A 23,867-nucleotide genomic window follows, 5' to 3' on the forward strand; every position below is an offset into this window, starting at 1 on the left:
ATTTGTGCGGTCATTCCTGTTTCCTTCACACCATTCCTGCCACAATGGACCCTTGCTCCACCTTTCTGCACCAGGTCAGAAAAGTAGCTCTTTCCCTGGCTAAAACCAAGTCCCACATCCTGTTTCTCAAATGCTGCCTAAACCATGGATCCCCCAAAACTCCCTAACCATAAAGATTCCTTTCTCTGGATCCCACCCCTCCTTTCACAATGACCAATACCTTTTCAGATTCTGCCACTCCCTGGCTGTTAGAAAGCTGGTACTGCAGAAAACACAACTCCATGGCACAGGCATCCCATAATCACCTCTGCTCCCTCCTCAAGACACTACTACTCTGAAATCCATACTCCATACATCACATCTCTTAATCCCATAACACTGTTGTCAACCTTTCCACCAAAACCCTCTGCTCCACAGAAGTTTCAGTCACATCCAAAGGTTTTACCCTAAGCCCTACACCCAAATTTAACCATGCTGGGCTTCTCAAAGACCTCCTCTCCTTCTCCCATTCCCTACAATGGAAGCACTTATTTGCCGCTAATCTCTCCAATCAAAACCACCCGAATTCCAACACTGAACCCTGCCTCTTCCAGTTAATATCACCATCCAACCATGATCCTTTTCCCCCTCCCAGTAACCACCTTCTGCTCACCTTCCAGGAATTCCTTACCTCCAACCTAGCCTTACCATCCTTCCACAGGTTTTTCCTCAAAACACCAACCTTTCAGTAGAAGAAAGAACAGCCATACACAACCTCAAAACACATCCTGACCTAATCACCCTATCTGCAGACAAAGGTTCCACCATTGTTGTATGAATTGCAGTTTGTACCTGGCAGAGGGTCTTCACCAATTATCTGACTCCTCCACCTATAAACTCTACCAAAATGATCCCAATCCCAGTAGTCCAACACAACATCTAATCCCTGCTTAAACTTTAGGTCCTTTCCAGAACATCTCCCCTGAATCCACTAACCTCCTCAAACTATGACACCCTCCACACCCACCTTCTACATCTTCCTCAACAATCCTGGATGCCCATTGTGGCTGTTTTTTTTTTTTTTTTGTGGTTTTAGGGCGCAAAACTTCTATGGTCATTAGCGCCCAAATTGTGGCTGGTTATTGTATCCCCAGTGAAAGAATTTCAGCCCTCATTGACCAACAACTCCAACCAATCGACCATACTCTAGCCTCCCATGTCAAAAACACCAACCACTTCCTTCACCTCATAGATCCATACTTGTCATTGTTCACATCACCTCCCTACATACCAACACCCCTCATGCCCACAGTCTTACTTATTCCTCATACACCTTACTTACTTTATCCTAACCTACAACTACTTCATCTTTGAAGGGAAGTTATATAAACAAATCCACAGCACAGTCAGGGGCAACTGCATGCCAGCATCCTATACCAGCTTTTTGTGGGCCATCTACAGGAGACCTTACTAGCCTCCCAAACACCAAACCCCTAGAATCGTTCAGGTTCATTGACGATATCTTCATGATCTGGACTCAGGGCCAAAACACCCTATCATCATTCCTTAACAACTTCAATACCTTCTCTCTCATTTGCTTCACATGGTCCTGCTCAACCCAGTGTGCCACCTTCTTAGATGTTGACCTCCTCCTCTCTGATGGCTTCATCCACACCTCTGTCCACGTTAAACCCATCAACCACCAACAGTTCCTGCATTCTGACATTTGTCATCCCTTTCACACCAAATATTCCCTGCCATAAAGCCTGACCACCCGGGAATGGTGTATCCACAGTGCCAAAAACTCCATTCTTCAGTATGCTGAGGGTCTCATCAAGGCCTTCACAGACAGGCACTGTCCACCAGAAACAGATCTCCATGTCATTTGCCCTCAGACCCCCAATCCTCCCACCACCCCAAGAACAGGCCACAATGGATTATCCTCTTCATCACGGACTGGCACAACTGAACCACAGCCTTCGCCAGGGCTTTGATTACATATCATCATGCCATGGAATGAGGGACATCCCACCCCTCCTAAAATGATGTTCTATCACCTGGCCAACCTTACAACATTCTAGACCATTCCTATGCCACTCCCAATCCCAGCTCCTTGCCACAAGGTCATATTCCTGTGGAAGACCGAGGTCCAAGACCTATCCAATCCATCTACCCAGCACTTCCTACTCCAATCCTGGATAACCCCACCAGAGGTTGGGTCACCTGTGAAAGCAGCCATGTCATTTACCAGTTCTATTGCAATCACTGCACAACTATTTATATTGGTATAACTACCAACCAGGTCTCCATCAGAATGAAACTGTGGTCAAGAACAAAGTAGACCATCTTGTGGAACAACATGCAGCTGAACATAACACTTTTGATTTCGAAGGCTACTTCACCGTCTGACCCATCTGGATCCTTCCCTCCACCACCAGCTTTTATGAACTGCACAGACGGAGGTTTTCCTTACAATACATTCTCTGCTCACAAAATTATCTCGGCCTCAACCTATGGTTATCTTCCAACCTGCTTATTTGTCGTCCTCTGCCAATGCTTCCATCTGTCTCTCCCTGGTTTTCTCCCTTGTTGCTTCTTTTTTCCCTGCCCCACAACCTCCTGATGCTGTGCCTGTTGGCATTCTAATCCCTGCACACTCCACCAGACAGCTTTCATCTCTCTCTCTCTCTCTCTCTCTCCCCATCCATACACTACTATCTGTTCCCCTACCCTGCCCCCTCCAGATTTCTGCTTGTATCCCATGTGATACTTGCATTCCAGCCTGAGATGGTGCAGTTGGCGGTCGTGTGTGAGAGAGGAGTGCTTGCTTGTGTGTATGAATGGTATGTCTCTCTTTTACTAATGAAGCTTTAAGTGCCTTTTAATTGTGTCCGTCTGCAACTTAATGTGTCTTTTTTTATGGTAAGTAGCAATCTGTCTTTTCCTACCTTGTTGATATTTTTACCTGGAGTTTCCATTGCCTGATTAATAAACTTCTTGCTTATGTGATAATGTTATGCATCAATATTTCTAAAAAACATTTTACTGATCAATTAGTGTTCTTTATATGCAACCACGGATCTTGCCATTGGTGGGGAAGATTGCGTGACTCAGTGATACAGGTAGCTGTACCGCAGGTGCAATGAAGGGGTATCTGTTGAGAGGACAGAGAAATGCGTGGTTCCTGAAGAGGGGCAGCAGCCTTTTCAGTAGTTGCAGGAGGAACAGTCTGGATGATTGATTGATCTGGCCTTGTAACATCAACCAAAATAGCCTTGCTGTGCTGGTATTACATATCATCATGTCATGGAATAAGCTGAGAGCAAGGGGAAATTTTTCCCAAGGGCACGCGGCGCTACTGATGGCATCCTCTTGGGTAAAGTATGCCAGAGGTAAAATAGCTCCCATCTGGACCTCCGGGTAGGGACTATTCAGGAAGACATAGTTATCATGAGAAACAAAACTGACGCTCTACAGTTTGGAACATGGTACATCAAAACCCTTAATCGGGCAGGTAGGTTAGAAAATTTAAAAAGGGAAATGAATAGGTTTAAGTTAGATACAATGTGAATCAGTGAAGCTCGGTGGCAGGAGGAACACGACTTCTAGTCAGAAGAATACAGGGCTATAAACACAAAATCAAATAGAGCTAATGCAGGAATAGGTTAAATAATGCATAAAAAAATTGAAATATGGATAAGATACTATGAACAGCGTTGTGAAAGAACTATTGAAGCCAAGGTAGACACGAAACCCACACCCACCACAGTAGTACAAGTTTATATTCCAACTACCTCTGCAGATGATGAAAAGATTGAAGAAATATATGATGAGATAAAAGAAACTATTCAGTTAGTTAAGGGAGATGATAATTTAATAGTCATGGGACACTGGAATTCAATACTAGGTAAAGGAAGAAAAGGAAATGTAGTAGGTGAATATGAACAGGGGAGGTGGAATGAAAGAGGAAGCCACCTGGTGGAATTTTGCACAGGGCATAATTTAATCATAGCTAACACTTAGTTTAAGAATCATGACTGAATGTTGTTTACATGGAAGAGACCTGGAGACACTGGGAAGGTTTCAGATTAATTATAAAATGGTAAGATGAAGATTTCGGAATCAGGTGTTAAAATGTAAGACATTTTCAGGGCCAAATGTGGACTCTGGCCACAATTTATTGGTTATGAACTGCAGATTAAAACTGAAGGAACTGCAAAAAGGCAGGAATCAAAGAAGGGAAAGCAAGAAGGTGGAAGGAGTATATAGAGAGTCTATACAAGGGAGATGGACTTGAGGACAGTATTATGGAATGGAAGAGGATGTAGATGAAGTTGAGAAGGGAGATATGACACTGCATGAAGAATCTGACAAAGCACTGAATGTTGTAAGTCAAAACAAGGCCCCAGGGATAGACAACATTTTGTTAGATTTACTGAAACCATTGGAAGAGCCAGCCAAAACAAAACTCTTCCATCTGGTGAGCAAGATGCATGAGACATGCAAAATATCCTCAGACTTCAAGGAGAATAATATAACAACAATTCCAAAGAAAGCAGATGCTGGCAGGTGTGAAAATGACTGAACTATCAGTTTAATAAGTCATGATTGCAAAATACTAACACATATCCTTTACAGAAGAGTAGAAAAACTGGTAGAAGCTGACTTTAGGAAATATCAGTTTGGGTTCCAGAGAAATGTAGGAACACATGAGGCAATACTGACCCTACTACTTCTCATAGAAGATATGTTCAGGAAAGGAAAACTTACATTTATACCATTTGTAGATTTAGATAAAACTTTTGGTAATGCTGACTGGAATACTCTCTTTCAAATTCTAAAGATGGCAGGGGTAAAATACAGGGAGCAAAAGGCTATTTACAGTTTGTACAGAAACCAGATGGCAGTTATAAGCATCAAGGGCATGAAAGGGAAGGAATAGTTGAGAAGGGAGTGAGACAGGGTTGTAGCCTATCTCTGATGTTATTAAATCTGTATATTGAGCAAGCAGTAAAGGAAACAAAAGAAGAATTTGGAGCAGGAATTAAAGTCCAGCAAGAAGAAACAAAAACTCTGAGGTGTGCTGATGACACTGCAACTCTGTCAGAGACAGCAAAGGACTTGGAAGAGCAGTTGAATGGAATGGACAGTGACTTGAAAGGAGTATATAAGATGAACATTAAAAAAAGCAAAACCAGGATAATGGAATGTAGTCGAACTAAATCATGTCTGAGGGAACTTGATTACGAAATGTAACACTTACAGTACTAGATGGGTTTTGTTATTTGGGGAGCAATATAACTGATGATGGTCGAAGTAGGGAGGATATAAAATGCAGACAGGCAATGGCAAGAGAAATTTTTTGACATCGAGTACAGATTTAAGCATCAAGAAGTCCTTTCTGAAAATATTTGTATGGAGTATAGCCGTGTATGGAAGTGGAACATGGATGATAAAACAGTTTAGACAGAGACGAGAATAGAAGCTTTTGAAATGTGGTGCTACAGAGGTATGCTGAAGATTAGATGGGGAGATCATGTAACTAATGAATTGGGGAGAAGAGGAATTTGTGGCACAACTTGACTAGAAGAAAGAATTGGTTTGTAGAACACATTCTGAGGCATCAAGGGATCACCAATTTAGTACTGGATGGAAATGTGGGGACAAAACTCATAGAGGGAGACAATAGATGAATACCTTAAGCAAATTCAGTACGATGTAGGTTGCAGTAGTTGCTTGGAGGTGAAGAGGCTTGCACAGGATGAGGTACCATGGAGAGCTGCATCAAACCAGTCTTTGGACTGAAGACAACAACAACATATGCAATGTTTTTCAAAGCTGCAAAAGAATTGGAAATTTTTCCTACCGCCAATTTGAAAAGCACAAAAGGTACCCTATATAACATACACAAAAAATTAACAATATTTAATTTTTAAAGTTCACAAATCATGCTTGGCAGTTTATAAATGGATAAACACTGTAAAAAGGATTTCATAATTTCTTACATAAATCAGTTAATTCTCAATTTACTGCCTCCACACAATAAATAAATCACACAAGAGGCAAGTAAATTAACTTTTGTTTATTTACCATTTGCTTATCTTGCCCAATAGCATGGTTATGTCAAAAAATTATAGATATCTCCATAAAGAAGGTTCTGACCAACACACCAGCATCACTCTATATTTCACAACTACACAGTAATGACGGTAGGTGTACTACCTGCATATGCTCAGTGAATACCATAAGGAATTAGAATTCGTATGAACCACATATTTACTTAATGTGTGTTGACATTCTTCAAGTAGAAACATTAGTACAACTTGAGCATAAGCCGGGATGCAATTTCAAAGCAGACTAAACTGTCAGCTAACACATTTATTACATGAAATCATAATATTTATCTGTAAAAGAGAGACAGAGAAATAATAATAATAAACTATAGTTCAATGGGCTGTATTTGATTGATATAAATCATCATGACACAACCAACTTTATAACATGAAACTAAAGAAGGGTTGAAATCGAAAAGTCTGTTGGTTAGTTTCATGTTCCATAGATCACTTGCATTATAAGTCATAATGACAAGAAATGGGTCATTTTACATTCACATCACAAATTCATTTGTAAAAATGGCTACATGCTGAACATTTATAAGGCTTTTAAATTATTATATTATTATTATTATTACAATAACAGAAATTCTGCTATGGAATAGAAGGAGTTGTCAAGGAGAAAGTTCTCCAGTTTGTTTTCAAATGTTTCTTTGCTGTCTGTCAGACATTCTATATTACTGGGTAAGTTATCAAAAGTTTCAGTTGCAGCACTGTGCATCCCTTTTTGCACTGAAAACAACTTAAGTGTGGAGTAATGAATGTCATTTTTCCTTCTGGTACTATAATTATGAACTTAATTGTGCCTTTTGAACTGCAAGGGATTATTTACAACTAAGTTCATGAGGGAATAAATATATTGCGAAGCAGTATTCTAAATGCCCAACTCCTTAAACAGATGTCCAGAAGATGATCTCCTTTCAACATAATCTAGAACTAATGCTAAACATTTGGACATGCACAGGCTATATATTTTTAGATATACAGGGTCTTTCAAAAAGAATATATGTATTCAAATGGATATATTTATTAAACTTTAAGACATATGAATATGAAACTTTACACACATAATTATGAACCTTTCAAGTTCAGATTACGGATGTTCAATATGTCCTCCATCAGTGACACGAACAATATCACATTGATACTCAAATTCCTCCCATAGTTGGGCAAACATGTCCTTCGTCACTGATGTTATGGCAGTATGGATTTGGTTCTTCAACTCTTCCAGGCTCTATGGGAGTTGTGGTACATAAACGTTGTCTTTAACGAAACCCCACAGAAAGAAGTCAGAGGGTGTCAAATCTGGTGACCACGGAGTCAAGCTGAGACATGCTGAGTTGCCAGCTCCTTGACGACCAATCCAATGATTCAGTAGAGTTTCATTCAGATATTCACGCACTTGGCGACTTCAGTGAGGGGGTGCCTCGTCTTCTTGAAAAATGAAGTTGTCTTCATGCAGCCTCATAAAAAACAACCAGTTTTGTAACATAGCGAGATACTGTTGACCATTAACCGTGTTTCCATCAAAGAAGAATGGGCCAGCCGCAAACATATGATCGGGATATTGCACAAAGCACATTGACTTTGGGTAAATCTCATACATGTTCAATGGATGCATGTGGGTTCTGTAGGCCCCAAATTCAAACATTGTGTTTGTTTACCTGACCACTGACATGGAAAGTTGCTTCATCACTGAACACAATGTGCTGTGTGAAAGTGTTACCATTGTCAATAGCATCAAGAATCCTGTTACAAAATGCACACGTTTGCGTTTGACATCAGGACACAGAGCTCGTAACAGCTGTAACTTGTCTGGCTTCATAACCAACCAATGTCTCAAAACACGCCAAATTGTTGTTGTAGGCAGTTGTAACTCCCGACTGGCACGGCGAGTTGATTTTGAAGGACTACATTGGAAAGCAGTTTGAATTCATGCAACATTTTCTTCAGGAACGCAAGGGCGGCCAGGACTCTTTCCTTTACATATGCACCCTGTATATCGAAACTGTTGATACTATCTGCGAATGTTCCAACCCTTCGGAGGATCAATTTGGTACCTCAACCTGAAACGTCTTTGCACTGTAATCACAGAATTGCACTTCGCAAACTTGAGAACACAAAATGATTTCTGCTGCGGAAGACCATTTTAAACATATGACAGTTACCAAGCAAAACAGACGACAACTGACATCTAGCAGCTATTAATATTAACTAGACTACATATTTGTTTCTCCAATAGCCAAGCCAAGGCACATCAATTGATAGTTTCGACAAAATAATACTTTGTAATATGTATATTCCTTTTGAAACACCCTTTATATTACATATAACTAATATATAAAGGGGAAATATTTTTTTCCAGTAACCTCAAAAAGTTCTTCATTGATTTACTTCAAATGTTTACACATTATTATAATAAAAATTCAGATAGACATGAACTAAATATTTTAAATATAAACAATATATAACTATATCTATTTATACTATTATATAAAGATGAAATGCTGTTTCCAAAGATCTAGAAAAATTCTTAAGTGATTTACTTCAAATTTTTATATGATGCTCTAAGAAACATCTGGACGGACATAAGCTACATATTTTCACAATATATATTGTGTATAAAGCGCAAACATGAGCAAATCTCGAAAAAATTGTGACTGACTTATTTCAAAGTTTTACATGATTCTCTAAAAAACATTCAGACAGACATAAGGAAAAAATGCGGAAATGTTGTTACCAAACATCTCGAAAATTTCTTGACCAATTTACTTCAAACTTTTATGCAATACTCTAACAAATATTTACACAGCCATAGGCTATGTGTTTATTTAATATATACAGTACATAAATATATGTAATATGTAATAGGGACATGTTGTTAGCAAAAATTTCAAAAAGTTCTTGATTGATTCACTTCAAATTTTTACACAATAGTGATTTGGAGAGACACAGACCATGTATTTCTTTAAAATATATATATATATATATATATATATATATATATATATATATATTATACATTGAAGATACAAAGAAACTGGTCACCTACCTAATATCGTGTAGGGCCCCCGCAATCAAGCAGAAGTGCCGCAACATACCATGGCATGGACTTGTCTAATGTCTGAAGTAGTGCTTGAGGGAACTGACACCATGAATCCTGCAGGACTGTCCATGAATCCATAAGAGTATGAGGGGGTGGAGATCTCTTCTGAACAGCATGTTGCAAGGCATCCCAGATATACTCAACAATGTTCATGTCTGTGGAGTTTGGTGGCCAGTGGAAGTGTTTAAACTCAAAAGAGTGTTCTTGGAGCCACTCTGTAGCAATTCTGGACATGTGGGGTGTTGCATTGTCCTGCTGGAATTGCACACGTCTGCTGGAATGCACAATGGCCATGAATGGATGCAGTTGATCAGACAGGATGCTTTCTTATGTGTCACCTGTCACAGTTGTATGTAGATGTATCAGGGGTTCCATATCACTCCAACTGCACACACCCCACACCATTACAGAGTTTCCACCAGCTTGAACAGTCCCCTGCTGACGTGCAGGGTCCATGGATTCATGAGGTTGTCTCCATACTCATAAACGTTCATCCACTCAATACAATTTGAAAACAGACTCATCCAACCAGGCAAAATGCTTTCAGTCATCAATAGTCCAATGTCAGTGATGATGGGCTCAGGTGAGGTGTAAAGCTTTGTGTTGTGCAGTCAGCAAGGGTGCAAGGGTACATGGGCGGGTCGTTGGCTCCAAAAGCCCATTCAATGATGTTTCGTTGAATGGTCCGCACACTGACACTTGCTGATGGCCCAGCATTGAAAGCTGCAACAATTTGTGGAGGGGTTGCACTTCTGTCATGCTGAATGATTCTCTTCAGTCATCATTGGTCCCGTTCTTGCGGGAACTTTTTCCAGCCGTAGCGATGTCAGAGATTTGATGTTTTACTGGATTCCTGATATTCATGGTACACTCACAAAATGGTCATACGGGAGAATCCCCACTTCATTGCTACCTTGGAGATGCTGTGTCCTATTGCTTGTGCGCCAACTATAACACCATGTTCAAACTCACTTAAATCTTGATAACCTGCCACTGTAGCAGCAGTAACTAATCCAACAACTGCACCAGACACTTGTTGTCTTATATAGGTGTTGCCGACCACAGTGCTGTATTCTGCCCATTTACATATCTTTGTATTTGAATATGCATGCCTACACCAGTTTCTTTGGGACTTCAATGTATAAATATACCTATAATTATATAATGGGGAAACATTGTCAACAAAAATCCTGCTTTTGCTTGATACGTTCAGATGGACACAGGCTGCATATTTTTTAAACAACAATATGCAGATTTTCTGTTAAAATTGACTGCTAGAAAGAAAATGCTATGCTGTGGTGTGCTTTGCAAATGTTCAGTTTTGTTTCCTTTCCCACAGTCAGTTTTAACTACAATGGAAGATCTTGTAAACCATTAGACAAACTGTTTCTCCCATATATATTCTTCCTCCTTACATAGAATTTTAAACAAAAATTGTAAACATAACAATGTGGTGTTTTGTTTTCTTCCTTGCCATCATAAAACAGAAAGCTGTATTTATGGCTTATCCACTTGTGATAAGAATACTACTATGGAATCTGTATTGTCCAAAGCTTAGTAATACTACTTACCCACACAGTAAAAGATGTGAAATACTGTAATTGAAGCTACTACCTTCACTCATCAAGCAGCTGAAGACATTTCTCTCATACCCAGTATACCAATAATCCTAACTGATTTACTCACTTCTTTTAAGCAACTTTGGTTTCCAATCAAGATTTTGTTGGCAATAATGATTAACAAATATCTTGTTCAGAGAGAGGGGAGAAGAAGAGATGGACATAGAAGGAGTGAGAAAATAGATATGGAGAGGGGGAAGGAAGAGATGAACAGAGAGAGAGAGAGTGTGCGTGGAGGAGAAGATGGACAAAAAGAGGGGGGAGGAGGTGATGCATAGAGAGATGGGAGGAGGAGGAGATGGACAAAGAGGTGGAGGAGATGGACAAAGAGGAGGAGGGGGAGCAGATGGATAAAGAGAGGGTTTGAGGTGTTTAGGACATGTATCCAATTCACACACTATTTACAACAGCGAAGCATTGCTGCGTTCACTTGTGCACTTATAATACTTAACACTATCATGCTACAGTATGGGACAGTCCTGCTTGCTGTTTGGCTGAAAGATCTGATATCTAAAACTCTAATACCTCACAAATAATTGTGTTTTAAATAATGATAATATTATGAAAAGGATAGATTGCTACTCATCATATCGTGGTGATGCTGTGTTGCAGACAGGCACCACAGAAAGACTGCTGTTCTAAATAATGTTATATCTCTAAACCAATCAGACAAACAGGACTTCACTGTATCCAGATGCTTCCTACCGAACCTATAACTTAGAAGAAAGGCAAAAGAAAAGCAAAACTACACTTATACATGTTGAAGATTTAGAGAAGGCTTTTGACAATGCTGAGTGGACTACACTCTTTGCAATTGTGAAGACAACAGGGATAAAGTATGGGGAGTGGAAGATTATTTATAAGTTTTGCAGAAACATAATTACAGTTATAACAGTCAAAGGACATGGAAGGGAAGCAGCAGTTGAGAATGGAATGAGTCACAGGTGTACTGTATAACTGATATCATTCAATCTGTACAATGAGCAGGCTTTGAAGGAAATTGAGGAGAAATAAAAAGGTAATTAAAGTTCAGGACAAAGAAGTAAAAGCTCTGACACTTGCTGATGACATTGTAATTCTGTCAGAGATGGCAAAGGATTTGGGAGAATAGTGTAACAAAATGGATAGTGTCTTGAACTTCAACAACAGTGAAATACAGGTAATGGAATGAAACTGAATTAAATCAGGTGATTCTGAGAGAATTAAATTAGGAAAAGAGACACTAGAAGTAGAGGTGAGTTTTACCAATTGTGTAGCAAAATAACTGATTATGGCAAAGTAGACAGGATGTAAAATGTAGACAAGCAATAACAAGAACCACATTTCTGAAAAAAGACAAATTTGTTAACATCAAATATAAATTTAAATTATGCTTATCCATTATGGATATTTTAGAACCGTGACTGTATATTAATGTAAATAAGTTATACACAACTGCAACCAGTCACTTTTTTCAATAATAATGCTTTATTACATTAACCGGTTTTCGAACCCTTTCAGGTTCATCTTCAGATGATTTCGGGAGGATCCGGGAAGTTACATCATTATTCGTAGTAGCATAATGCTGGGTGCTGGTTCTATGGCAGAAAGATGGGTCACACTTTAATGTATCGCCATGACTAGAAGTTACATCATTATTGGTAGTAGCATAATGCTGGGTGCTGGTTCTATGGCAGAAAGATGGGTCACACTTTAATGTATCGCCATGACTAGAAGTTACATCATTATTGGTAGTAGCATAATGCTGGGTGCTGGTCATGGCGGTACATTGAAGTGTGACCCATCTTTCTGCCATAGAACCAGCACCCAGCATTATGCTACTACCAATAATGATATAGTCATGGCGATACATTAAAGTGTGACCCATCTTTCTGCCATAGAACCAGCACCCAGCATTATGCTACTACGAATAATGATGTAACTTCCCGGATCCTCCCGAAATAATCTGAAGATGAACCTGAAAGGGTTCGAAAACCGGTTAATGTAATAAAGCATTATTATTGAAAAAAGTGACTGGTTGCAGTTGTGTATAACTTATTTACATAAATTTAAATGTTAAGAATACTTCCTATGAAAGTATTTGTCTGTAATGTAGCCTTATACAGAAGTGAAGCAGCAATAAATCGTTCAGAAAAGAAAAAACAGAAGATTTTGAAATGTGGAGCTACAGAAGAATGCTGATTTCTTGAGGCATTAAGAAATCATCAATTTGGTAATGGAGGTAAATGTAGGAGCTAAAAATTGTAGAGGTTTGAATACAGTAAGCAAGTTCAAATGGATGTAGGTTGCAATAGGTATGCAGAAGGAAGGAAGATTTAAGTTTTTAACGCTCTGTTGATATTGAGGTCATTAGTGACAGAGTTGTGCAGAGATGAAGAGACTTGCACTGGACACACGAATATGGATAGCTGTACCAAACCAGTTTTTGGACCTAAGCCCACAATGCACTAATATCTATTTTTTTTACTGTCTAGCCCATGCACTTGCTACCACTGTGTAACTATTTCCATGTCACATCCTGTCCTTGAAGTTTTGCATCATCTGCAGTTTTCACAAAAAGCTGTGTATTATCATTGCTTGCAACAGAATCATGTGTAATATCCACTACAAAATGCAGCACATAATAAGCATGATACTCACCTGAGTACAATCAGAACTTCTCAGCAAGATGTAATGCGGACAGCGCACTCCAAGTAGAATAGAAAATTCAGATTTCAGAGATATTACATCATGCAGAACAAGTGCAGATTCATCTGTTGAGAAAAATGTAACCAAAACATCTTCCTAAACAGAAGGGAAAAAGAACTAATTAGTAAGTTAATACCAGCTATGTAGCACTCCAAAAATTATTAAAAACATTCTTTATTAGAAACTGTCAATATCCAGAATTAACTGGAAATAGTGTTGACAACAACTGTATTTACAATAAAGAGTAAAAATTTCTGTAATAATTACTCCACATATGTCAATGCAATTGATATTACACATCTGAAGAATGATCACTTTACAAGGCAATTATGGTATGGAAAGTTCCAGCAGAATGTAATTAAAGTAGGAGTAAAGATAATAACTCACCCAACAGTAGTGACATTGAGTAGTTGATGGGCATAATATAAACATGGGTTAAAACTTCACTAGCTTTAGGACGAATCTCTTTTGAGCTACAGTACACACACACACACACACACACACACACACACACACACACACACCAGTATGGCTACACTGTGCCGGCTGAGTGCACAAAGCTATGACAGAAGTTCTGCAGGTAGACTGGGGTGAGCAACTGAGTTGGGTGGAGTGGGAGAGGGGAGAAAGAAGGTGGGGATTGAGAAGGAGGGCCGGGGAATAACGCCGATGGCTTGAAGGGAGGCAGCAGATGTACGGAACAGGAATGTAAGAGGTGAAGGCAACAGGTGCATTGGTATAGAAATGGAACACTCGGGTACTGCATAATGATTATGACGTATCGGAGTGAACTGAGAAGGGGTGACAGAACACAGGAAGAAGAGACTGTGAGGAAGAGGGTGTGGATGCAGGATGAATGAAGTTATGGTCCTGGGACAAGGTGCAGGTGGCTGTGGGTTACCAGAGATTGAGACCCGGATGGCTGGGGGAAAGAAGGATGTGTTACAAGGATAACTCCCCTCTACCAAGTTCACATGAGCTGGTGCTGGGGTGAGGGGGGGGTACAGATGGCATGGATTGTGAAGCAGCCGTTGAAATTGAGTATGTTGTGCTCAGCAGCACTGGGTGGTCAAATCTACTCTTGGCCACAGTGTAGTGGTGGCAATTCATTTGGCACAATACAAGGAGGTTCCCATATGTAAACAAGGAGGTTTCCATACGTTAACATGATCAAAACATTTCCATTAATACAGTGTGTCTTTGGGAGTGATTGCTTGTCCAAATCACAAGTTCTCCAGTGGCACAGGTCGTTCAAGGAGGCCTGAGAGTAGGTCATGGTGTAAATGCCACAGTGGACATCCATCAATCTCCTGAATTGAGGAAAATGTGATGCATGTGTGTGACTGAATTCTGTCTAGCAGTTAAGCTTTCAATTGATGTTATTGTCCACCACGAATTTGTACCTACTGGGACCCAGCGAAAAGACTGAAAAGTAGGATTGTGCACTGTCGATGCGAGATCAAGGATAAGTGGAAACTGTATCATAACAATGTACCTAGCCACAGTGACTTCAGTATCAAGGAATTTATTGCCAGGACCTACACCTCATTACTTTCCCACCCTCCCTACAGTCCTGACCTGGCTGATTTAGCCCCTCTCCCTTTTTCAAAGAAGGCCTGAAAGGGAAATGATGGGACACGACTGTAAACATTCAGGTTCATGTTACTTAAGCTCTAAAGGACATCTCAGAGAACACCTTTGATGATGCCTTCTGGTCTGGAATACTGTCTCCAGAAGTGTTTCAATTCAGGAGCGTGCTATTTTGAAAAATTTTGGTTAACTGTACGAGTAAGTTCAATAAATGATTTTTTATGGTTTTAGTACTAGACTTATGGAACCCCTGGTCTAAGCAAAGTGCATTCACTTGTTTTGACTTTGGATGACAGTGAAATACTGATTCATACCTTGTTCGCAGCAGCTGCGTGAACAGTACGTGTTCTGTTACCTCTGCCCCCCCCCCCTCCCCCTCAACACTGTGCAACCTATCTCCAGTAATGTAGTGAAACAATCAACTGGAGGAATAAATTGTGTGAAGTTGTGTATGGCGACAAAAGCAAAGCACAGTAAGATCGTGGTCGGGCTGATAAGAAGGCTAATGTATCTGATAACAAACTAAAAGCTATAGACACATCATATATGAATTTAGTGCATTTACAATTAACACTACATCCAGTCACCCTCAGTGTCGATAACTGCTTGGCACCTCTGAGGCATGCTTGTGACCACAGTTTTTTCTGCGTATTCATGTGGGAGGGACTTCCAAAAGTGTAGAATTTGCTCTGGTAGCTGTTTTAAAGTGAAGATCTTTTTCCTTGCAACTTCTTTTTGATGTAAGACCATACATTTTCAACAGGGTTAGTGTAAGGTGCCTGTGAAGGTCAATCCAATACCTGCACATCTTTCTCCATTTTGCAGTCACTGCAAAGCCTGCTGCGATGCTTCGGATTATTGTCCTCCTCCAATCTTCACTTTTTTCAATGAACTAACATTTGGCGACCAGCCTCAAACATCTTTGATAAACTTCAAACGTAAACTGCACTCACATCACTTCTTATGTATCTCAGTAAATAATTCAAAGCAAATTAATGCTTTATGGACAATGCATGAAGGACAAAGGTTCCCTCCATTGGGCTGTGAAGAAACTAAGCCAATATCTTATACCATCTGTGTGTAATTCCAACCATGCTCTTACTTAACAGACTGTATGTCTTGTTATATGTGATGGTCATTTGCATGTGCAGCAACCATCAAGAGAGAGACAACTACCAAAGAGGACCATGCAGTGACATACAGGACAATCCAAGGACATCAAGGTGTGAGAAGCCTTAGCTTACAATGACCATGCACCTGTCACGTTTATTGGGGTAACACTAAATAGTACATGATGGATTCGAAACATCGTCCCTCCCACTCTGTTGCAGTTTCATTTCTAGCAGGAGAATGCCCAAGCACCTACTTCTCTCATTAGCCAATGCATTCTCCAACCAGTTCATTGACTCCCTTCCCCAGCACAATCACTAGTTCTGTCTCGTCTGTCTGTTTTTTCTAAACATTTTGCTTTATAATAGTATATTTGTTACAGAAACTGTAAGAAAGATATTCTGGTATTTTACTAAAATTTTCAGTGTCAATTATATGAATGAAATTACATTTTCTGTCACAAGAACTGCACAATTTTTAAACTGCCAAGCATCATGAGGCTTTAAAACATATTAAAACTGATCTGGATTAGTAGAAAAAAGTATTCAAAATTGAAAATGGTAAGTTAATGTTACCTTGGGGATGGATGGGGCAGAATTTTCATGAGCAGAAGTTACAGAGACCGTTGCTGAAGATGCTCTACCTGGAGCAGCTTCTTTTGAACGTGGTATACGTTTTGCTTGACACACTAGTAATCGTGGTTCCTCGCAATCCCAGCAATGTACAACAACTAGACGACCCCTGCAACAGAAAAATGTATATGATTTGGCAAATAATGGGTATGTCAAGTCGGAGGGTGGAGGAATGCAAAGGTATACTATCTCCAAAAGGACCACATCTACAGTAAGGCTGCTAAAAGAATGTCTGCAACATTTCACGTGCAGGAACTGCATTGTGTTGAGGGGACACTCTAGCACCAACCCAAGCTCTGGATTTAATTAAAGTTGCTATGTTGGTCATGCTGTGCTGCAACATCTGCCACTCCAGGTCCTGTCAAGTGCCACACTTTCTTAGCGGCTGCAAAGCACCTATTGCGTGCTCACCGCTTGTCGCGGGTCTTGAGTTACCAATGCTGTTTGTGTTAACAGTGCAGTCTGTGATATGGCCTCTTCCTCTAGCCACAGGAAAGTGGGTACAGGTACTAAATTACAGAGCCAATCTCATGAGCTAGAATATAATGTACAACACTATTCTGAGTACAAAAGGGATAAGGGCGGGCCTGTTATACCACTGTTGAAAGTTGTTGAATGGGTTGCTGCTGCTCTGGAAACTGGAATGACCACTGTGAAGAAATAATGAGGGAGAAGTATGCTGGAGATCTACAGGAACCAACTGCTGCCCTTTTGATTCCAGGGAAAACCAGAATGCGTGCTGCTAAAATGATGGGACTGCATAATTTTCAAGAGAACACAGTTCGGTGACATTTGTATGAGTATTATGTGCAGAAAGACTGTCCAACTCAGGAGAAGCTGCTTCTCTCAAGAGCTGTACTAAAGAAGATAAGGATTCAATGGAAAACTTTTCTGGAAGAAGAGTTCAACTTGACTGAGAGGATATTGATGACTGGAGATGCCGTTTTTACAGACAAGTATCTAAGCATAAGTCTCACAAAACAGTTTGGTTGAATGAAACGTGGGCAAATGCTAGTCATTCCAGATTGAACGTGTGGATCAATGACCCTGCATGAGGAACAATGAAAGCTCCGGTTGGAAAAGTAAGTCATCTCATTTTTTACTTGCTGGAACAATCGGTGGGTTTGTACCAAATGCTCTGTTGCTATTTACACCAAAGAAATCTGGTGACTGCGACAAGGAAATGATGGTAACAAAATTTAAAAAGTGATTTTATGCATACAGACTGAAGTGTCAATGAAAAGGCTGGGAATCAAACCTGCTTATGAGCAGGTGCACTAGCCGCTATGCTACCTTTGGACAGCAGTTCACACAACTACACGAATTACCTTGGCGTACCTCCCTCCTGAATCCAAATTCTCAGTGCTGCCCCAGTCTACTTTAAATTCCCCCTCAAACACAAACAGAATTGACGAGGCTCTCCATGTTCTGGAACAGCACCTCAGCATCGTATGTAAATGGTGGATCCAGCCCAAAACATACCTGCAGGTACTTATGCAAATGAAATGACACAAATTCAGAAACTTTAATGGTCTCATACAGATATGATTTTATGTATATAGACATAAGCGGCAAGTGAAAATTTGTATCAGGGCCGGGAATCAAACCTGGGTCTCGTGCTTACTAGGTAGGTGCATTAGCCACTAAGCCACCTTGACACAGTGGCCCACACAACTGTACGGAATACCCTGATCCAAATTCTCACTCCGACCCCAGTCTACTTTAAATTCCTCCTGTATACACATAAAACCATATCTTGTATGAGACCAATAAAGTCTCTGAAATTGTGCCATTTCATTTATTTACAGAGTGGTCCATACACTCTTTGCTTCCGAACATAGAAAAGAAATCCACTCTAACACTAGATAATGTACTATACCATTCTGTGCAGCTAATCAGTTAAACAAAGGCCCTCCATGCAGTAGTAGGAAGAGTGACAGTAGGCAGGCTAGAGAGTAACAGCATGGATTCACTTGATGGGGAGATGAAAAAAGACTGAATTGTAGGAATTGTGAAAGAGCACAAATCATGGGACTGACACAATTGCAGAAGCAAATGGTCACAGTGTTGTGCCTTCCACCACATCATTGCCATTGCAATGCAATAGCAATCGCATGGGCTCAGGTACAAAGTGTTGCAGACAGAAATAAAAAGTTTTAAATTAAAAGATGTCGAATATTTAGTGTGTGAGGTATTGGGCAGTATTATTCCCACAAAATGGAACAATACTGTCAGACATAAGTTGCACTTTTCAGAAGAGTCATAGGAACGAGAAAGTGCACTAGACAAAGGGTGGAAGGCCGGACAATAAAATTAGGGGATGATGGCAAAGATAGTGACATAGGAAATGTGGATAATGATGACACACTCTTTGAAAATTGTGGAGTTTATCCTCTTCCTTAATATGCCTGTTTCAAAATGCTGTAGAAAGAGACCCACTGCTCAGAACGATGTCAAATCTGAACAGCATATTATTGATATTGGGGTGGAGGGGAAAGGGAGGGGGGGGGAGAAGACATCAAGGAGGTGGACAACAACAATAAACAATAGATGGCACTATAAGCATCTTAACATAAATGGGGTGAGCTACAAATGACAGATGAATCGCAGTACAACAGCTATGGTCTGAGTTGCACCATCCGTACTGTTCATTGGGCACAACTGCACAAATTAGGCAGTCACCAGGTGTGGCACTGTTAGTTACCGTATTTACTCGAATCTAAGCCGCACTTTTTTTCCGATTTTTGTAATCCAAAAAGCCGCCTGTGGCTTAGAATCGAGTGCAAAGCAAGTGGAAGTTCTGAAAAATGTTGGTAGGTGCTGCCACAACTAACTTCTGCCGTCGAATATTATTTCTATTAATATCCAGCTCTTTTATTTTGGCGAAATACATATACGCTGCCACACTGAGCTGTTATCAGAATCGAATGTGTCAAAACAAACCACTAGCTGACGACAGTTTAGAATCTCGAACGTTCGTAAAAGTCGATAGGTGTCTTAATCGACTAAAGCGTATATACGTCATAATGACCTCACATCATATCCAGGTTGGGTGAACTTAGCATCCTCCATATATGTAGCGCTACACAGGCATGTTTTGTAGGCACAAAGATAAATACTGACGCCAAAACCTCCGCGTCAGTAAATAAATTAAAAAAAATGTGGAAGACGAGCTTTTTTTTCTCTGCCCGGAGTTTCGACCACTACATTTTCATACATTATCCAACAAAGTAAATACAAATTCTGTATTGTTCATCTTCGAATGTAGCAGAATTTCAATGTACTACGAAAATCCAACATGCAAGACTATTTGGGATGTTTGTCAATATGGCCAACTCTACTGTCTGAATTTTTTCCTACCTGTGAGAAGAGATGGTTGCTAATAGGAACCTGATGAAATGTGAATCACATGCAGTATTCTCTTCACCATAAGAATAATACGAATATCAACATTTTGTCATGTATTCTTTCGTGTTTGCTGCTATCTCATTTAAATCCTGCCTGCCTAATAAACTACGAAACTAGAGTGAGACAACAGCAAACGCGGAAGAATATACGTATCGTGTCATGTTTATATTCGTATTATTCTTATGCCTAATAGTGATACAGTCAGAAATGAAGCACGGCAACTGATTAGATTTTTAATTCTAAGATGACTCTAATTTCTGTGCAGAATTTGATGTACTAAAGAAGCGGCCGCAAAGATTTTCAAACGGAGAAACATTTTCTCCTAACTCTCGTTCAGAACATGTTCTATCATACGCAGTCTATTATTTGGTTCTTGTTGATCATTATCAAAGAAAGCAGCAGTGTAAGTAACAACAAATAGCAGTCTCTTGCCATTGTTTCGTTAATGAGACGATTACTCTCTCTTTTTTTTGAATTGTAAGCGGCGGTAGCGCGCACAAAAGCAAGCCATGCCGCGAGCGGCGACAGGCCGTAAACACGCACTATCAGAATGCGACAAACAATGCGTGACACAGTACAGTAATGCATTTTCAGCTTAGAGTGACGCAAACACCTATAACAAAGAAAACAGTACTTATCAGATCAAAGCAAAATAAGCAATCGATTCAAACCAGACGAAGCACGTGCAAAAGGAAGGGTACCCGTATAAATACGGACGGAGCGCCTGACGCATAGCAATGGCTACCTGGTAAAGCTTAACAGCTAAGCTTACGACTCGAACCAAACTACTGTAGCTGTATCGTCATTCATTCGACCTAAATTGTGTCTCATATTACAATGGACCAACTTTGTTTCGATTTGGAGGTGCGGCCTAAAACTTTACTCTCCCCTTGAATTTCGAGTCTCAAATTTCCGGTGCGGCTTAGATTCGGGATTTTTTTTTTTTGCTTTATTTCGAGTCTCATTTTTCAGGTGCGGCTTAGATTCGAGTGCGGCTTAGCTTCGAGTAAGTACGGTAGGTAAACCCATCCACCACTGTAAGATCATAACACATTGGATGGGAAAAATTGGTTTTTAATTGATCTGAGGGCAAAAACCAGATAAAAAGCAAAATGACACTACTTTTTAATCATCCTGGGGCCAATAACCACATAAAGAGCAAAACAAATTGGTTTCTAATTAATGTGAGCTTGGCACAAGACATGTCCACCATTTTCTGTTAAAAGTTGAAAGCAAGAAACAATATGTTTGACAACAGATTGGAGTATCTCAAGGATCATGTTCATAATGTATTATGCAATGTGTGCCTTTAATTTATCTTCATTTGTAATTGGAGCACTGAATACGACACCTTTAAGACAATCCCAAAGTCAGAAGCCATGTGGAAAAGACCAGACGATCTGGATGGCCAGGCTGATAATTCTAGCATTTCTGAAATGCCTTGCAGCAGCTGTTTCTGTGACTGTGCAATGTGTGGAGGAGAGCCATCTTTCGTAAAATTGCTCCTGGATTTTCAAGGTCTGAGGATAAGATCATGACCTCACCACAACTGCGATGCTCCTCATGTTTCAGTGACAACTGGTTTCAAGCCCAACAGGAATTGCTGCTCTCAGTAAATGCAGGTCCATCTCAACCAGTTTCTGAGTGAACATCGTGAAGTGAACTGCATGCAAAGGACATTTGGAGTTGTGTACCTCGCAAAAGCTCATTGGTGACAATGGCACATAAAGCAGCAAATTTTCAATGGGACAAAAAAACACTGAAATTGGAGAGCAGCTGACTGGAGGCATATATTGTGGTCTCATGAGTCACAATTTTGCACTTTTTCAAATGATGCAAGGCATCAAGTGCACTAATACCACAATGAGGAATTTCACCCACAATGAGAATATTTATTTCAATATTTTCTGTGACCAAGTGTCACCCTTTCTTCCACATCTTCACACTGAGTACGCTATTGACATTCTCGTCTTCCAAGTTGAAAACACCTGTGTTCACTGGGCCAAATTCCTGGTTTGGCAAATACTTGGGTACCCTGCCACACCTAACTGGCCCACAAAATCACCTGCTCTTAATCTCACAGAAAATGTTTGGGATTTTTCGAACAGCAGGTGAAATGTAGCAATTAACATTCTCACAATTTGGTAGCTTTATGAGATCTAATCATCAATGATTGGCTTAAGCTGGGTATGTTATACGAGAAGAATCTTATGAACTCTCTTCCTTGGCAAATTAAGGCCATTATCCAGGCTAGAGGTTGTACTATGTAGTACATCTGATACTCCCTGTGGTGACTAATTTTCTGCCTGGGATGCCTATTACTTTGACATGTTTCTTCAACACAATTATACACTCCTGGAAATGGAAAAAAGAACACATTGACACCGGTGTGTCAGACCCACCATACTTGCTCCGGACACTGCGAGAGGGCTGTACAAGCAATGATCACACGCACGGCACAGCGGACACACCAGGAACCGCGGTGTTGGCCGTCGAATGGCGCTAGCTGCGCAGCATTTGTGCACCGCCGCCGTCAGTGTCAGCCAGTTTGCCGTGGCATACGGAGCTCCATCGCAGTCTTTAACACTGGTAGCATGCCGCGACAGCGTGGACGTGAACCGTATGTGCAGTTGACGGACTTTGAGCGAGGGCGTATAGTGGGCATGCGGGAGGCCGGGTGGACGTACCGCCGAATTGCTCAACACGTGGGGCGTGAGGTCTCCACAGTACATCGATGTTGTCGCCAGTGGTCGGCGGAAGGTGCACGTGCCCGTCGACCTGGGACCGGATCGCAGCGACGCACGGATGCACGCCAAGACCGTAGGATCCTACGCAGTGCCGTAGGGGACCGCACCGCCACTTCCCAGCAAATTAGGGACACTGTTGCTCCTGGGGTATCGGCGAGGACCATTCGCAACCGTCTCCATGAAGCTGGGCTACGGTCCCGCACACCGTTAGGCCGTCTTCCGCTCACGCCCCAACATCGTGCAGCCCGCCTCCAGTGGTGTCGCGACAGGCGTGAATGGAGGGACGAATGGAGACGTGTCGTCTTCAGCGATGAGAGTCGCTTCTGCCTTGGTGCCAATGATGGTCGTATGCGTGTTTGGCGCCGTGCAGGTGAGCGCCACAATCAGGACTGCATACGACCGAGGCACACAGGGCCAACACCCTGCATCATGGTGTGGGGAGCGATCTCCTACACTGGCCGTACACCACTGGTGATCGTCGAGGGGACACTGAATAGTGCACGGTACATCCAAACCGTCATCGAACCCATCGTTCTACCATTCCTAGACCGGCAAGGGAACTTGCTGTTCCAACATGACAATGCACGCCCGCATGTATCCCGTGCCACCCAACGTGCTCTAGAAAGTGTAAGTCAACTACCCTGGCCAGCAAGATCTCCGGATCTGTCCCCCATTGAGCATGTTTGGGACTGGATGAAGCGTCGTCTCACGCGGTCTGCACGTCCAGCACGAACGCTGGTCCAACTGAGGCGCCAGGTGGAAATGGCATGGCAAGCCGTTCCACAGGACTACATCCAGCATCTCTACGATCGTCTCCATGGGAGAATAGCAGCCTGCATTGCTGCGAAAGGTGGATATACACTGTACTAGTGCCG

The 23,867-nt window shown here is 41.0% G+C and overlaps 1 protein-coding gene across 1 annotated transcript in view; it reads right to left on the reverse strand.

Annotated features, from left to right (window-relative positions):
• LOC126162156 (intraflagellar transport protein 140 homolog) overlaps positions 1 to 23,867 on the reverse strand; it is a 240,584-nt gene that overhangs the window by 113,447 nt on the left and 103,270 nt on the right. The window contains exons 12-13 of the mRNA XM_049918458.1: positions 16,781 to 16,946; positions 13,458 to 13,601 (exon numbers count right to left, since the gene is read on the reverse strand). Coding sequence (XP_049774415.1) covers positions 13,458 to 13,601; positions 16,781 to 16,946 — 310 coding nt within the window. The remainder of the gene's footprint in view (positions 1 to 13,457; positions 13,602 to 16,780; positions 16,947 to 23,867) is intronic.

The sequence above is a fragment of the Schistocerca cancellata genome, chromosome 2 (genome assembly GCF_023864275.1).
Source record: "Schistocerca cancellata isolate TAMUIC-IGC-003103 chromosome 2, iqSchCanc2.1, whole genome shotgun sequence".
Classification (NCBI taxonomy): domain Eukaryota; kingdom Metazoa; phylum Arthropoda; class Insecta; order Orthoptera; family Acrididae; genus Schistocerca; species Schistocerca cancellata.